Source organism: Diorhabda carinulata, chromosome 2 (genome assembly GCF_026250575.1).
Source record: "Diorhabda carinulata isolate Delta chromosome 2, icDioCari1.1, whole genome shotgun sequence".
NCBI classification, from domain to species: Eukaryota; Metazoa; Arthropoda; class Insecta; order Coleoptera; family Chrysomelidae; genus Diorhabda; species Diorhabda carinulata.
The window spans coordinates 30,444,893-30,462,970 of record NC_079461.1 but is presented as its reverse complement, the minus strand read 5'-3'; the positions used below and the strand labels follow the sequence as shown (position 1 = coordinate 30,462,970).

At 30.6% G+C, this 18,078-nt stretch overlaps 3 protein-coding genes across 3 annotated transcripts; 1 reads left to right on the top strand and 2 right to left on the bottom strand.

The window, feature by feature from the left end:
* Nucleotides 1-7,293: 7,293 nt before the first annotated feature.
* LOC130890903 (transport and Golgi organization protein 11) lies at nucleotides 7,294-9,635 on the bottom strand. Its single transcript, XM_057795311.1, has 2 exons — nucleotides 8,956-9,635; nucleotides 7,294-8,736 (listed from the first exon to the last, which is right to left on the bottom strand). Exons 1-2 carry the CDS (start codon nucleotides 9,167-9,169, stop codon nucleotides 8,288-8,290), a joined length of 663 nt encoding a protein of 220 aa, XP_057651294.1. The 5' UTR covers nucleotides 9,170-9,635; the 3' UTR covers nucleotides 7,294-8,287.
* Nucleotides 9,591-11,922, top strand: LOC130890902 (28S ribosomal protein S15, mitochondrial). The gene is made up of 3 exons (XM_057795310.1): nucleotides 9,591-9,951; nucleotides 10,015-10,288; nucleotides 11,674-11,922. Exons 1-3 carry the CDS (start codon nucleotides 9,591-9,593, stop codon nucleotides 11,858-11,860), a joined length of 822 nt encoding a protein of 273 aa, XP_057651293.1. The 3' UTR covers nucleotides 11,861-11,922.
* Nucleotides 11,923-13,477: 1,555 nt separating this feature from the next.
* Nucleotides 13,478-17,784, bottom strand: LOC130890901 (ribonuclease H2 subunit B). The gene is made up of 4 exons (XM_057795309.1): nucleotides 17,580-17,784; nucleotides 16,572-16,802; nucleotides 14,999-15,138; nucleotides 13,478-14,893 (listed from the first exon to the last, which is right to left on the bottom strand). The coding sequence occupies exons 1-4, from the start codon at nucleotides 17,662-17,664 to the stop codon at nucleotides 14,414-14,416; spliced, it is 936 nt and encodes a 311-aa protein (XP_057651292.1). The 5' UTR covers nucleotides 17,665-17,784; the 3' UTR covers nucleotides 13,478-14,413.
* Between the last annotated feature and the right edge of the window lie 294 nt (nucleotides 17,785-18,078).

Sequence of the window (18,078 nt, the reverse complement as noted above, 5' to 3'; positions counted from 1 at the left end):
AGAAGTTTCGAACTAATTTAAGTCTTCATTGAAATATAATATGACATTAATAACTTTCATAATTTTATGAATTAATACATCACCTTCCACATGAATATCATATTTTAACAATAGGAAAAGATTTAGTTTTTATATCACAACTCAAATTGTTAAGTAATTTTTTTCATTGAAACTTTTTCCTTTCTGTATATGTGAAATATTTCTAAGAATTCTCGGGTATTTGATTATGTTTCAAGGACTTTTGAATTTTTAAGTTTTACGGTTTATTATTGGCTTTATGTATTAATGACTTTTTAATCTATATTGAAATGTCTGTCCTATATAAACAGCGCCACGTAACAAGGAACTTAATTACTTTTTTCCCTTTGAGCAAGGAGTATTTAAGACGGAATTTTTAGAATCAACTCAGTCATATTTATTTACGTTGTGTGTATCAAACTAGGTTTAGGGCCGATAGGGAGAGGAGAAAGTTCGGAGAAAAAACAAGAAATATCATAGGGGGATACACTGAAATATCATGTGTATAAATAAGCTCGCCGTTGCCAGGTAACGATTTCCCCTCACACCGAGACTATTGCCTGGCTCCAATTGCTACTCTTAAGGATTCTCTTGGCGCCAGTAAAAATATGAGGCGTGATGTAACGATACTACACCAAGAAATTGACAAATGCACAAAAAAAACTAGAAAAGAAGAACCAGCATACGTATCACTGTTAGTCACATAGACTAACAAACAAAAAATTTGTTTGCTATTACGATCCCAATGTAGCTTGTCTTCTTAAGTTGCGCTCTGCCCTAGGTCGTCCACGTCTGGAACACGGTGCTTTTGCGGAAAGATTGTTCGCAGCTACCGTACACTTATTGACCTTCAAGAGATGCTAAAGGAGCACGGATTTGAAATTGCAAGAAGCGACATGCACCTTCAGTTTATTTCTGCAAAGAAATTGCACCACTTTGAAGAGTAAGAGACATGTAGACACTGTACCTGATATATTGAATCAATCTGAGGTAAATCATCACAAAGCTTCCCCGATCAGTATTTTTGTGTTCAAACCATTGAGATTAATGTCGCAAGAAGAAGAGTCACGTGATTTTAGGTAGGGAAAAAGGTAGTCTAAAACTCACCCACCAGGAGTGAGAAGGATTAAGAAGATGCTCAAGACATACGTGATTGATGGACGACTCCCTTCGACCGAGTACACTATATTTCTGTTTGGATTGTCGTATGTCTTATTCGTAAATATTCTTATCTAAGATTAACGATACGATATAATAACCATTTTGTTGTCGAGTTTCTTCATGTTTTAAAACCACACTATATATTAAAACATGCCTGTAATAAGAGTACATTAGCAGTTTGATTTGAATCATGTCCAGCTTGGCAAGAAATTGGCTTCATAAATGTCATACACTTCATTAATCGATTGAAATCTTTGGTTATATCGTCAACTTACTTCAGTTTTCGGTTAAGTTTCTTTCGGTTTAGTGTATAATCTATAAACACCCCCACAAACAAAACGAGAGATGAATTGTATAATGTGGAATTAAAGAAGTTCAATCCGTTTAATAATAGCATTTTCTGACTAATTTTTATATTCTAGTGGCAATTTCCAGCGTATTTTTTTACATAAAATTGCACTATTCCTAGCGTTTTGTCCGTCCGGTCGTTGGTAACAGCGATATCCCTCACGGGAAGCATGTAAGAGGCTCGAATTTTTTGCGTTTAATTCCTGTATAGCTGCCGAAACGAATTTTGGGCATTAGTAGGAAAAAATTAATTACATTAACCAACATGTGATTTTTCCGTTGCAAAATTACGTGCTCAGAAAATTGAAACTTTTATTTATGAATCATATTTTTCATTTCATAAACCAATTTGTTTCAAATTGTCAAGAAATAATGAGGACAAAATGGTCGGTCTACCTCAGAAGTCGTCAACAGTGGCGGTTCGTAGTCGCCGATTCAGCCGATTTTTAAATCTGAACGAGCGTTTTCTTTGGCAATTCGATTCCTTAAGGTGATATCAGACGGTTCAATTTTAATTAATTTCTGTGTTTTATTAAGAATGAAACGTCTAGGCATTAAATGATAGTGGAAGTGATAAATGAATTTATTAGTGAACCAATCCAGTGATGTTGGATTTCGGCATTCGGCATCAATCACTCGCACTCCGAATGAACGAAAAATGAAACGTTCACTCGAGTTCGTTTGACGACATATTCGAGGAAATGAGCGAATAAAGTCATTTTGTGTGTGTCCTGTGAGTGTGGAATGAAAAAAAAAGAGTAATCATTCATCCGAATGATTGAACCGTCTGATATCACCTTTACCGGAATTACAAAGACTACTTCAAAATTGACTATTTTTGTCGAGGAAATGAGTATTATAAACGTTTCTTTAAAATTAGCCCCGGTATGTCAGTGAAGGTCTTCAAATAGATATATAGCATACCAGAGAATACTTTATACACCGTCATATATTATCACTACCTCTGATAATCGTTAAGTGGTTTAAATTATGATCTACATTTTTGTTCAACGCTGTATACTTACTACTTAATAATATGGGTTTGGTCTTTGTAAAATTACTACTCATGTGACTGTTCTATTAGCACATTAAATCAAACGTAACCACACATTGGCATTGATTATATTTTAGGTATATAAAAAATATAATTAAAAAAAAAATTTCAGTTGTGCAAGTCGATTTGAGTCGTTCAACATAAGCGACGATTTTTTATAAATGAGCATATCATAAAAAACTTACTTTCGTCGTCCTTCAAATTAATCCAAGCTTGTTTCATAGTTGTTGTAATCAATAAAAACAAAATTCTAACTCGATATTATTGTTGATAAATTATCCTCACTACACACAAATTTAGCTCGTGAAAAAGAAAACTGATTATTACATCGATACTTGTATAATTAAAACAACATTGAGGAGATACAAGTCAATTAATTTTATAAAAAAAAATCTAGTTATAGTGACATAATGATCATAACTAAAGTGTTTAGATGTATTTCGAAAATTGTAGCTGTGAAATCAAGCAACTAATACAATCAGTTGTTTGTTTATCTAGCTAATTAGCGTCCATCATTTTGAACGTTCCCAAGTCGCATATTATACACAAACATAGACTGAAATTTCGTTATGAATGTTTATAAATATTTGTCTCCTTTACAGGGAGTTAAATCATGAAAGACCAAGGCTATACCTAAGCTAAAACAACTAAAATTCTTTCTAATATTTTTTCGTAATACTTTGTTCGAATACTTGCATTAAGCATACAAATTGGATGTGACCACCCTGTACGGAAGTATGGAATTCGAAAATTCTGTACTTAGATATCGGAGACCTATAGACTTCAGCTTCATATTATTGCTTTCAGCTTTCAAAACTTCTAAGTTTTTGTTAATTTTTTTTTTATTGTGTGTACTGTGGTGCTATGAAAATTGTAAATTGCAATAAAGTGTTTTAGCTACTGTGCTAAAACGATGACGTCGCTTGTGATACGTTATTGTGTGGGTTCCGTCCAATTTTCTAATGGAGTTCTCAAGTTCCTTCAATTTTTCCCTATTTCCATAGCCCCTTTCCATATTATGTTTATTTGTTGCAGTTCTTTTCCGATAGTTTTTCTCTATCTATCTCTCGCTCGCCATTTCCATCTATTTTTTGTATATAATTCCTGGGCAACATTTGAATTTTCTGGAACATCTGCTTATTATATTTCCAAGTTTGTTTCGACAACCAAGATGGTCTTAGAAGTACCTGGCCTGACCTCGAGATGGCAGTAGTTGCTTGAAAAATACCACTGAATTAGAAAGTACACAATTTATACAGCAAATGTGTCAAGTTTGAAGACGCCACGCTGTTTGGTATTTGTTTGGCTGTTATCAATAGTGAACGTTTTCAGTGAATTTGTAAACATGGAAAAAATTGGTCATCATTATATGATACAATACATTTATTTGGTAGGCATTAGCCCAACCAATCAATAAGCTGAACTAGATTCTACTCTGGGTGAGACTCCTCCTTCGTTATCAACAGTGAAATATTTCGAAAATCTTTTCGGGACTATTCGCTTCAAACGAGGCTTGGTCGGTAAAAATCCTTTTTAGGGATTATTTTCTCTAATCAAGGACAAGCTTATGCACAAATTTCAACAAAATTTTCTAACTTTTCGGAACTTTTCGCTTCAAACGAGGCTTGGTCGGTAAAAATCCTTTTTAGGGATTATTTTCTCTAATCAAGGACAAGCTTTTGCAGAAATTCACAGCAAAATTTTCTATCTTTTCGGATCTTTTCGCTTCAAACGAGGTTTGGTCGGTAAAAATCCTTTTTGGGGATTATTTTCTCTAATCAAGGGCAAAATGTTGCAAAAATTTCAGCAAAATCTTGTATCTTTTCGGAACTATTTCCTTAAATTAATTTCAAATTTATTGAAAAAACATTATTCGTACTTGAGTATATTCGAATAGCAATCAAGAAATGCATGTGAAACTGCTACAGATAAACACCATTTTACATACAAACTCCGATAAAAATAGAGGATATTTTGAAAAACCAAACAGAATATTTCTAACGAAAACATCCGGTATGATTTGGCTCGGTTCGAGATAAATTAAAAAACGTGTTTAATACTGTTGCATAATTAGATCGAAAATCTGACAACGCTGTGTGGAAAATTTGCGGTGCCAGTATGACTACCACCGAAGCTAGAGTAAAATCGGAATTATGATTTCATCGTCGCGACGTCGACGTCTTAAAAAGCGACGATGTCGATATTTGCCATAAAAATTACCAAATAACTAGTATCTAAACTCAACAACCTTATTCTAAAAAAACACTGATGTTTGTTATTTTTTAATGCTTGTTCTTTTGTTTGTAGGTTTAAATTGGTTAACCAAATTTGAGTTCCACATTAGACACGAATCGAAATTTATTAATTAAAAAATTAATTAATCAGTTAGATTATTAAAACGGTGTGAAATGGTTTATTGGGTGAATGTATTAAAAAAAATTGCCAAATGTTCTACATAATACTAGAAAAAAGAAGAAAAGATACGTTTAAAACGACGTGTTGTAAATATTGAATGACTAACAGTTTCAATACTGCATAAAATTGGATGTAACAACAAATTATAAATATTTATGCCTGTAATGATAAATGTATACATGTTAAAAAAAATATCATCATTATCGCATAACTTTACTCCATTATATATAAGGTTAATTGAAAGCCACACTCATTATGAGGATTAGAAACTAATGTATAGAAAAGTATGATATCTACGAATCTCAAACGAACAAAATATTTAATATCTTGTATAGAAAATGCAAGTTGTCTTTCTTTATATTTCCAACCTTAAGTCCGCTCCATGAGGCTACAAGAGGGCACGCGATTGCGAGAGTGAGGACGATGCGCTCGTGTTCCCTCGTCTCGTTCTCGTTTAAACTCGTTTTTTGAGCGCGAGTCCAAAGACGCGAGGGGTTGAGGCGAGACAATCATCCACACTTTAGCACGCGCTCACTTTTTTGTTAACTGCTGCATAGTATGGACGCGTGGTAAGTGGATTAACGATTTTTGCATCACTTATGGAATTATACTAATTGGATCTAATTATTTGGAATCCAAAAAATCCTTTTCACATCGATAAAAATAATGTGAATGTCGCGTGGATTCGGATAAGAAGAATTAAATATAGGTGTTAGATAGCTTTATATGTAGGTATTACTATTTTTTTACTTCTTGTGGGGTGCGATCCTACATTTTCTCTGTTTTGATTTATTAGTTAGGTCAAATGAACGCAAGATATAATTTTGGTAGGCATATAAAGTAGCTAACGCAGTCAACTGATTCACGTCCATTTTGTAGTAGACGTAACGGGCAACTGAATAAATCGAGAATGTGTATTTCTACAACTCTACGAGACTCGTACCAAGAGGCTCTAGGAGGCGTCTTTTATTTATACAATTTAACTATTGTCGTTGTACAGACAAGATCCTCAAATAGCAGGCTGTTTCCTCTAGTAGCAGTTTTTAATTTCTGAATATTATTATAGCCATTACTGGTCAGAATAAGGAAATGCAGATAAAAACACACATGTTTTACTTATTATACAAAGAGCCTTGTTCGCACAGAAAAAGATTCGTTGCAAAATTTGTAGTTAGGACAAGGAAAATTTTTTATAGTACGATGATTTGCTGGAGCTGACCTGATATGGAAGTTGTTCCTCTGCAGTGCTGGGGTTGTGAAGGTTGCGTGGGGTTGTGCTTGCTGTCCTGGATGAAAAGCGAACAACTATTGACCAGAATAAAAAATAAAGAGAGCTCTGATGTGAGTAATAACGACTCTTCTCGATTTGGGGATATATTCTTTTGGTTTTTCGAAAATTTTCTTGTTTTTTTTTCTTAATAAAATGGGGGGTGGACGGGTACAGCCGCGGCTGCAGTTACAGGGATACCGCAGAAAACCTGCAAAACAGAAGGTAGCCTCGTTCGCATATAACATTAAAACTTAAACCCTCTTTCGATTGTAGCGCTTGCGCCCAACGGTTTAGATAAAAATCTCTATATTTGTAAATAGAATTGATTTTTCTATTTGATTCCTATTTAGAAGCAATTATCAAGATAAGATTGGAAAAGATATGTTACTATATTCAGCTGTGATAACAGAGTTATCTGCACAATCTCGTTGAGAATCATATTTTATGCTACTAACTTGTGATATCAACTTAAAAAAAAATGAAAACCTAACTAACCTAACCTTTTCTTATCTTTATTTATATGAATTTGGTCGGGAGTTTTCGAATTTTATTGAGTTTTAAACTACTACTAAGTAAGAGCCTTTCCCAGGAATAAACACTTTATTAGATTGATTGAGCGCATCTCGATTTTAATCATAATTCTTGTGAGAATGTTTCACCATCAAATAAACAAATTCAAACACACTCTACGTCATTTTTGGTTTTTCTGGAGACTGAATTACGAACCTTTAATTGATACTAAAATGAATTTTTATGGCTGATGTACTTTTTCTCATTTCAAATCAATTCTCGTTCCAGATCATATTAATTTCGTTAGTAACTTCTGCCTTCCATGATATCCCATGTCATGACGTGCCAGGAGAATCCGATTCGATAATGTTAAGATAATAAGGCCGGGAGCACACGGTCCAGGCTTTCACCGGATCCGGAAGAAATTTGTAGTATTGAATTTTTGTAAATATTTCGTTTGACCTGATCAAATTTGAATCGCCCTCGTATATTTAAAATGTAAAATAAAACACAAATATCAAGGTAACAATTTATTGAAAAAATTTCAAATATATTAATATGGATACAGTTGAAAATCATTTTACAAATTTTTTCGGTACTAATTGAACAAATAGAAATAAATTAAATTACAGTCATTTGATAATATATTATATGGTAATACTAATCGTATCATTAAAAAATATATGATGCATAAAACTACCCAAGTTCTAGATTTATCCCTCTTTAAATATTTTCAAAAAACTAGATAGTAAAAAAATATTATTTGCAGTTTAGATTCCTCTCTAAAGTCATCATTTGCCAAAAACACTGCAATCAATTTTTTTTTCGAGATCTATATGCAAAATCAACGATGAATTATAAAATTTTTCTGACCAATTTTAAAATTTATTCAGATGCATCATCACATTTACCACAGAACATTGACGCTCGTTTTGATAATCAAGTTATAATCTTCAGAGACTGAAGATAACTAAAATTCTCTAAGATAATAGCTCTTTGAATGTGAGGTATTACACAGCTTTCCATACAATTACATTGTGTGACTCTCGTTTAGATACTCAGTCTTCAAAGACTAAAGAAAAAATATGTTGATTAGTCTAAAATATGACAATTTAGTCATTACAACATGTGTCATATCATCACTCAGGATTATCCAATCAGTTCTAATTTTTGAAAATAATTTTGTTGCCATAGGAACCTTTCAATTGGCAGTTCTGAAGATTTTTTGTAAGTATTAATTACTTTAAACCTACACAAATTGCTTAATGATCCTCTTGTGCTCTCCAAAAAACAACAATTTTTTCAACCAATTTATATTTTGACAATCAAGTACAAATATCATCAAGCAGTACTGAAAATCTTTTCATTTGAATATGCCGAACAACAAACGATCAACACCCACTATGGTTTCTTATGACCAAATTTAATTCCATCTAATTTTTTGTCAACACTTGAAGGATCACTAGAACTCATCAAATACATTCTACAGAATATTGTAAATAGAAAATGATTTAATTCCTATTCATCCAAATGATAACTTTCAATAGAAAATATGCAATTCCAAAACCAACAACAATTTTTTCTTTTTGTAATCTATTAATATTTTCTAATTCTAAAGCCATAATTCTTCTATTTAACTTAGCCATCTGTCTTCTTAAGTGTATTACTTCTTCAGCAGGAGTTAGACCCTCCCCTGCATATAAATGAGTTGATGAATCATTAAATTGATTGCCTAAATGGAAACTGACATCATTCATTCTGATTTTTGGAGCAGTCTTGACTACAGGCAATTGGTCTTCTTCGACATAGGGATCTTCATATTCGTCTACACCTGGAAAAGGATATTTGTCCAAAGTAAGGGTTCGTGGTGGAGTAGCCACACGAGGTAAGTCATAAGAATAAGGTTCTGTAGGGATAATAGAATTATCAAAAACTATTTCACGAGGTGGAGCTCTAGTACCTGAAATAAAGAATATTAGTCCTTAATAAATCATTGATTTACATTTTTTTAAATATTTGATGGTATTACTAATATTTCAGTTATTCATAGTTGACTTTGTCGCTACATCTTTTGTAATATTGAAATTTGACCCGAAACTATCAATTTCCTATACAACTGATTATGTTATATATAATTTTTAAATTCAAGACACTATTTCATTTTATAAATATTACATACCAACATGTTGATGCTGTCCTGCTACCAATATCCGTTCTGGTACATTCATATCTAAATTATCCCCTGTCCAAGAGCCTCTACTATCGCCGTTTATATCTGATGAAAAGGTTATTCTGTCAGGAACCTTCATTTTTTGATTAATTCCTACTTTGAAATTAACATCACTGACAAATGCATCATCGGTGTAATGTGTTGGACTTGAGTTTGTGGACATATTGCGTATTGATCTAAAGTATATTGTTTTATTCTTAACTAAAATTAAATTGTTTACTCCAACTTTAATTTTGGTTAAATTTCTACTTTTTTCTATTACACAAAAAATACTTCCATCATCTCCACCACGACTGTCAAATGTCAAATTAGCTAGCGCTAGTTGAGAAAACTAAAAAGCTAACTATAGGAATAGTAATTTGGAGACTCATTTTGAATCATCTGTGTCTTCAATAAATTTTATTTACCTTATTATCTACTTAATCGTAATTAAACTTTATATTTAACAATCGTTGAAATTAAACATGTTTTTTTATTCGTGGTTAGAATGTTTGCAATTAAAAGGCTATCAAATAAATATGGAAGATTTGACACAGGAAATTAACCTTTTAAATATTTAGTCACTTGAAAGTTTTCGATTGAAAATGAGTAGTTTACCGTATTTAAAAAAATTGAACAATGCATTTACTATATTTTCCAGATCTTATGCCTTTAAGAGCGATTTAAAAATAAAATGGGTTCGTCCTGAAAAAATACCATGTTTTAAACCTGAAAAAAGTGGAGATCTGCAAGGTTTTTCTATTATAAATAAATCTGAAACGATATTAGAATTTCAAAATTCTAAAGAGTTGGCAACAGCAGACGATAATGTTAAAAAACTTTTTTCTCTGGAGTTTGCTCCGAAAAAGTGTGCAAATAATTTATATATTAAGAATATGATGGGTAAAGTACAAAGACACGAATTAGATTTCAGTACTATTGAAACGAAAATAGCTAGGTGGACAGGTGAGTAAATTATGTTTTGAAATATGTATTAGATTATAGAACCTAATCTTTTTATGTTTTTAGGTATAATTCGAGCACTACAGGAATCAATGGAAAGGTTTCCAAGAAATATAAGAATGAAAGTAACACTTAAGGAGTTAATAGACCGAAGAAAAAAACATCTAAAATATCTTCGTCGATGGGACTACAAAAAGTTTGAATGGTTACTAGAAACTCTTGATTTAGTTTACAAACCTCCACCTAATCATTTTCACTGGATTACTAGGAAAGAATCATTGAAAAAACTTACAGATAAATATTGTGATGGTATAAAAGAAGAAAGATTAAAGGCTTACAGGTAGTTTTGACATATCCAATCATAGGCATCATAGATTTATTAAAAAATGTTTGAAACGATATTCTGACCTATGGTGTGGAATTTTTTTGGATTCTTTTATTTCTTATCAAAAAAAGGAACACTGGAATGTTTTTTTACTTTCCCCATATCAAGAGCTAAATGAGAAAAAAGTATTGAGTGTAAAGAAGTGATTTTTTAGATAAAATACTTCCTTTTTTTAATGTAAATTTTTGTAATAAATCAATACTTTGGAAACAGTTAAAGATAGGTATAGTACATGAATGTTTTGAGTTTTCTGAAGAATCAAAAAATAAATGATATACTGGGGGTTGCATTTAAAATAAGAAGGTTGGAATTGGCCACTATCACATTACATGTGTCTAAAGACACCTCACGTAATTAATGGACGCCCCCTATACACATATACAGTAAATAGTTAATTAATAAAATATATTGTACCCACTTATGTGAACTCAATAATCCATTGGCGGATTGGTCCAACATTTTTTTTGCAATTATTTACTTTAATTCTCTTGAGGTCTGGTTTTACTTGTTCTTTCCTTGTTAACTTCCAATGGCTTCTAGTCTTCTATTTAGTGATATTCAATCTGGTATTTTTTCTTTTCTGTATATGTACCCATATCACTGAATTCTGTACACTTTGTAAAATCTTACTGTTATCTGTTTTTAATACCCCATCAATTTCATACTGGATCAATGGAACTATTTAGTCATTTTATTCTCTCTTCTTATTCTTTTATATGAAAATCAGTTTAAAATAATGTGTAAACATTGACGTCTTGACATACTTTGGTATTTATCAAAATATTTGAATGTTTCAATTGGCCCTATCATTGTTTTAGATATCTGTATGCTTTTATTTTTGTTAGTTTCTTATCTTTGAAAATTTTCCAATTTGCATTCATAGCCTTATATGCCCTTATTGGTGTTTTATATGTATTCTTTCAGTTTTGTGTTTTATAAATCCCTATTACTTGCATTTTAGACTACCCCTAATTTATATTTGCTGAATTTACTTGCATTTGGTTTATTTCTAATCCTTTTTGACATTTATTCTATTATGTTAGATGTTTTATTCAATTTATCTTGTCTTCTTACTGAATCGTCTGACTGACTAATATCATAATTTTTGATTTATTTATAATCATGTTTATTACCTTTATTCCTCTTTCAGTTGTTTTTATTTCTTGTAAATATTGTACTATATTTGTTCTTATTATTTTGTCTAATGATTGTGTAGAATCTAACTTAACCATGATCCAATATTTAATCAAAATAAATACAACTATCACATATTATATTTAATTAATCTGTATTCTTTTGGCAATCATTATTTGATTGACTTTGCTTTTTTATGTTAATAGGCTCACTTTAGAAAATGAACAACCAGCCTTTTTAGAAGAAAAAATTCGAACTTTGCAGTTCATTAGAGACGAACAAAAAGCTTGCAATGTAGAAGTAACTGTTACAGAGGAAGAGATTAATGATGTGAAGAACCAGTTGGAAGAATTAAAAAAGAAAAATGCCGAATCTAATAATCAGTTGAATTAAATGTATTGTAAATTGTTTCAATATCAATGTTGTTCTAGCAACGGAATATATGATATTGACAATATTGGTCATATTTATAACCTTGCAATACTCGAAAAATATAGCATCTAGCAATTATTTTATGAATACTAGAGTGGTCATTAAAAATTAAATTTTTTGCGACGCCTTTTTTGATGAAAAACACTGAGATCTTTTTTTAATTCAAAACATGTGCCTCTAGGTCTAGACGATCTAAGTTGGTTATATATATATCTAGGTTCTCAGTTGTCTATTTTGGGACAAGCTTAGCCTATACGATATACTTGATGCCTTCAAGTTTTTCTATTAGTATATCCTGTAGGATAAGCTTGTCATGAAGAAGACAATTGAGAACCTAACGTTTAATTAACTTGGATCGCGTAGAGGTACCTGTTGTTTTGAATTAAAAAAAATGAAAAAATTACGCATTGTTTTTCATCTAAAAGAAGTTTTTAGAGAGCGTCACAAAAATTTAATTTTTAACGACTACCCTAATGAATACAAAGCAAATTTTATGAAATTGGACTAGAGGAATTAATGATATACATCATCTTTCCCAAATGATTTCCTCAGATAGTTGTGTTTTAAATTTGTTTTAGATATTGAGAGTTAATGAAGCATACCCAAATAGTACAGTTAATGAAACACAACATATATAATATTCACAGTGCCAAATATATGTAGGAACACATATACCTATCTGTGTTCGTGTAATACCATTTTATGAAATAAACTCCGATCAAAGTTACATACAAACAATCAAAAAAAGAACGTTCGCCACTGCAGTTAGTCATCATGGGAGACAAGTAAATTCTCAAAGCAATTTCTGTATGTGGGAAACAAGACTCTTGAAAAATTATTTAATAAGTTTATGAAATTGCAATTCCAGAAACTCTTTTTCTTTGCTATCAATATCAGTAGCCACATCTGTTTTCAGCAGCTCTGCAAACTACACTAATTTGTTGCCTAGACTATTCTCCAAATCATCTGTGTAAACACTGACCATTATTGAGGATTTTTCCAAATTGTCTTTTGATGTGAGGAATTTTAACTGTTGAAATATTCCAAAAACCCTACTAATTTTATAGCATGTTAAGTTAAATCAGACAGTACATTATCAATAATGATAATGAATACTTGAACTTCAAAACGTTTTCAAGCTGTTTGATTTTGTAGTAGAGCTGCTGAAATGGGTGTACTTTGTATTTTGCTTGATGCGTTTTAATGTCTGTTGCCTCCATATCTGGAAATGTGGATGGCATTCCTTGGACGTAACTATCAATTTTTTTTTACTTTCTGAAATTTAATTAGTAAATGACAAGAATGAAGCTTTTATTTTTGTTCTCTTTGAACGTTGAAAGCGTTAGATCCAAAAACCATTTGGATGTAAGCAAAAACAAGTGACTCCTTCTCACCGGCTTCCTAATAAAAAGCATCTGATAAGATTAGGTCTAGAAGAAATTGAAAAATGCAACAAAGGATAGAAATAAATGTGTAACTTAAATACACCTATAATACATTAAATTCCTTTTTTCTCCAACTCTCGTATCTATCTGTAAAAGTTGATTATTAAGTAATCATTGAAATAATAAAAATTAATATTAAAAAGAAATTTATTACTCACATTTTCCGTTATATAGTTATCGACAACTACAAGTACATGATCAGAATAAATTCATTCAATTAGGTTGATGTTGACACGTATGGATATGGATATAAAATAAAAATATTTAATGTACCAAATATTAACATACGTCATGGAAAAATGGACAAATATAAATGCAATGAAAAAATAACAAAAAACTATGTTGGACAATATAAAGAATGTAGACATTAGAAAAGTAATAAAACAAGAATCAGTAATACAAAAAGTAAAAAGGTAAGACCTGAATTTATTTGACATATTTCAAGAAAGAATAAAGAAACGAGAAAAACAATGGAAAGTGAAAATAAAGTGGCGCAACAAGAAAAAACTGAATACTACAAATAAACTGGGAACAAATAGTGGAAACCCCAAGAAAAATTGAAAAAGATAGTAAGTCAGTGAAAGAAATGGGTTACAAGAGGGAGCAAAATTCTCCTGGGCAGCTGGAAATGTAAAAAGAAAAATACTATACTGAAATTGAATGCTAATACTGTTTACTTTTTATTTTCGATGATTAGGAATTTGTTACTATTTAAAAAATTAAGTACACACGCTCGTGTTGAAGATCTGTATAAAATATTTATGTACACGGAGATTATTATAAAAATTTATGCATAACAGATGCTGCTGCATAAATGGGGTCCAAAGAATATGTACCACAGGTATTTTTTTACATTTATAATAAGAGATAAAAAATAAAAATTAAAAGAGCAGAAATAATTTTTCTAAATCCTAACTTAATACTATTTACACGAGTTTTAAAAAATAGAGAAATCAATCTTATAATTAATGAGTTCAACATGTTAAAACCGAAACAAACAAAATTTAAACCAGACCTTCTACACAGCCTTTAAAATTGACCTAAAACATTACTTTTGAGAATAAAATTATTAGGCTTTCTTAAAAAATGAGGAGATACTTTTACTACCACTAGCTGCTTTAGCTCTATTCTTATCCTTGGTAGATAATTTATTATCTGGTTTACTTAAATCTAAAATATTGGAAGTGCTGGACTTATTTTCTTCCTCAACTTTCGTTTTTTTCGGTTCCATCATTCCTCCTAAAGAACCGCTTTTCCTTTTTAAATTTTGCTGGATTTGGACATCCTCAGGTAAATTCAAATATCTAAGTAACTTTTGACTTAGATCATCCATCAGATATTCAGAAACAATTCCATGAGCATACCTCAAGTAAGCTTCATTATCTGTTGAATCTCCTCTGACAGCTTTAACATATGTTGCAGAGATGACTCCACCAGTTACATTTATATTTTTCTGCTTCAAGATATCTGCTACACGTTCAGTTTTTTTTTTTAGCCAGGTAAGTGTTTTTTCTTCATTATACTTAAAAGCATTTAGCTCTTCTTCACCCTAAAAATGATAACAAACGAAAATTAGTTAGTTTCTAATAAGATAGGTGACCTCTAATAATTAAGAAATACTCAAATGCCCAAAAAGCTCTTGTTTGTTTATCACCTTTTTATCTGCAATCAAATTTAAATATTTGAGACCACTGGATTTTAACAACCTTTCAGTTTCTGGAAACTCGTCATCTCTTAATAATTGATCCAAAGGTATGGCTTGAGTAGCACAATATCTTCTAAGATATGGAAGAACTGTAAATAATGAGTTACAATAAGACAATACAACAATATTTTCAATAAAAACTAGAAATTATCGAGGTTTTATTTTTGAAAAGACAAAATTCTATTATTTATTTTTCTAATCTTTTTCATTATGGATCAAACTGATTATTATTTACTCTCAATATCTGCAGCCAATTATCCTGGAGAGGATTATTTGATTTTAAAATTCACTCATATATGTGTGTGTGAAAGAATATGGCTTGCAAGCAAGTCTATCAGCCACAGGATTTTTCAATGATTCTACCTAAATATTAATTTCAATATCTGTTATAAAATTTAATAATAGATCTAAGTCAATTATCTATATTTAGGGAGTAGTTTTGTTTAACAAGGGACTGTAACAAATTTTTATTTTATGAATGTGATTGTTGCATCTGAAGGAAAGTTGATTGAGATTGGCATATGAATTATCATCATAGGTACAGGCTAATGATTGTGTAATGCTCAGCTTGACAAGATGGATGTGGTATCTCCCTTGATCAGTCTTCGTTCTAAGTATACTACCTAACTAAAATTTCGAAGTTTTGTATTTAAGAATGTAGTTCTGACGTGAGTATACGGTAGGATAAATTAGAAAATAGGTGTATCCCAGTATTTCTGCCAAGATCATACCATATATTCCAATAAGTTCTTTAACACAAATAAATGTCAGTCTTAAATTTAATAATGTAGTTTTGATATCACAAAAAATAGGATATTTCATTCTATTGAGATGAGTATCTTTTATGGCACACAGTTAAATAAAATCACACCCCCATCTTTTTTATTTGACTTAAACCAGGAAAGACCTTGTAAGATATTGCTAGATAAATCAGGTAATTTAATTGGTAAAGATTATTTTGTCTTCTAAATGTATACTGCATATCCAACTCCTTCCCTTGTCTTAGATCCATCAGTATATATTATTGCCTTGCCAGCAAACTTTGCTAGAATGATTCCTTATTAATGAATTTATTGGTTTGAATGGAGGCTTCCTCAAATGGAAGTGTGTTTTTAATTCTTGAATATCAATTTGTGACATTTATTTATCTTATCTGCCCTGAGGGTTTCTAGTTTAATTAAATATTTATGAGACAATGATTGCCACCGCAAAAACAAAGGAGGTTCGTCACATTCTGCCAATAATACATTCACTAGAGTCAATTTCATTGCACTGACATAAATTCTATGGCATTTATATTACATACCATCTATTTGCTGTAAATTTGTATTACTACTACTGAGCTATATAATGTTGCAATCTAATTCCTTCTAAACCTGAACAAACTGGATCTATTTTGTGCATTGGCAGCAAACATATGGTTTTTATGAACTGCTAACATCCATTGCTTTACTATATTTTTTGTTCTTTGGTTTAAAACAACTCGTTGAAGGATCGTGATCCTTAATTTTCACATACTTACCTAAAAATATAGGATCTATAGGTGTAGACAGATGCATTTTTCCATCACTTTTGACAGTTTCATCAATAAACCAAGATCGCTTTCCTTCATTGTAAGCAAGAACCTCTTGTACCGAATTATTGGCAGGTGAAAACAAGAATACTGCAGATTCTCCTGTATTTGGGTGTCTTAAAGTAACAATGTCTGGCGTACCACTTCCTGTATATTGATCAGAAAGTTCTAAAGCTTCACCTAAAAGAACAACAGGATTAACTTGTATTTATATTTGATGTTTTTACAGATGTTTAAAAAAAAACTTTGAATTATTAAACTAATTACCCTCTAAACAACTATTTCTTATAAATATCTTTAAAAATAACATAAAAATGCAAGATTTTCCTACTAAAATAGAAAAATTACTAATCATATCAATTTGAGTAGCTCAAATGATCAAATTCATGTAGAAGATACAAAACACTTATTATATTAAAAGACACATATATATTTAAGGATTAAAAGTATATTTGGTTATTTTAACGCAATATCAAATATAGTAGATTAATTTGAAATTCATTTACTTAAAGAATAGTCTGAAATAATAGTGTTTTTATTATGCATTTGTTTGAACTCCTAATAATATACCATTTTAACAATATATGTTGTTAAATAATAATAACAATAATAGAAAAAAACTTTCTATATTAATATCTCTTCATTTACAATTAAGATACAAGAATTAACATAAATAAATTACAGAAAGTAATTCATATATCAACACATAGTAGACAATTATGTTTATAAGAAAAAAAATTGCAAATATTTAATACCATGTTAATAAATCCTAAACTTATTAGAAATAATATAATTTTACATTTTCAGAAAAAAATATAATTGCAACTAAAATATTGTATAGTTTATGTTATTAACCTATTTAAAAAAAGGTGGTTTGTTTTTCGTTCTTATAACAAATAATAATTTTTCAAATAAATTAAAAACATCCAATTATAAAGTAAACAAGCTAATATTCACCTTTTAGTAAAAATATCCATGAATTGGCAGGCTGCTGTAAATTAGTTTTTATACATTTCTTAGGGGAAGATTTCACTCGCGGCATTTTAATTTATAAATAATGCAAAAATTATAAATACATATCAGACGCCAAACCCCATATGCCCGGTTAAAACCAATCGAATTTGTTGATAATTATTGACAGATGTCATCAAGTTTTTATCTTGCTTTTCTTCTGTTTGCTTCTTCTTAATTATGTATGATATGTTTGATCATCATTACGATATATTTGACCAAATCCGTTATTTTTGATAAGCAAGTAAATTTACACTAATTGTAGATTGAATCAACGGAATAAGAATCTTTTTTCTCAAAAAGTAAAAACGCTTTTATGATTAGGATAATATATTATAAAAAATCAGTTAAGCTGGAGGAATTTTAGCGCTGGTAAATTTGAATATATAGTAGATCCAGTCATTTTTACTGGCTGAACAGTTGGTGATCCATTGGATTGGTGAAC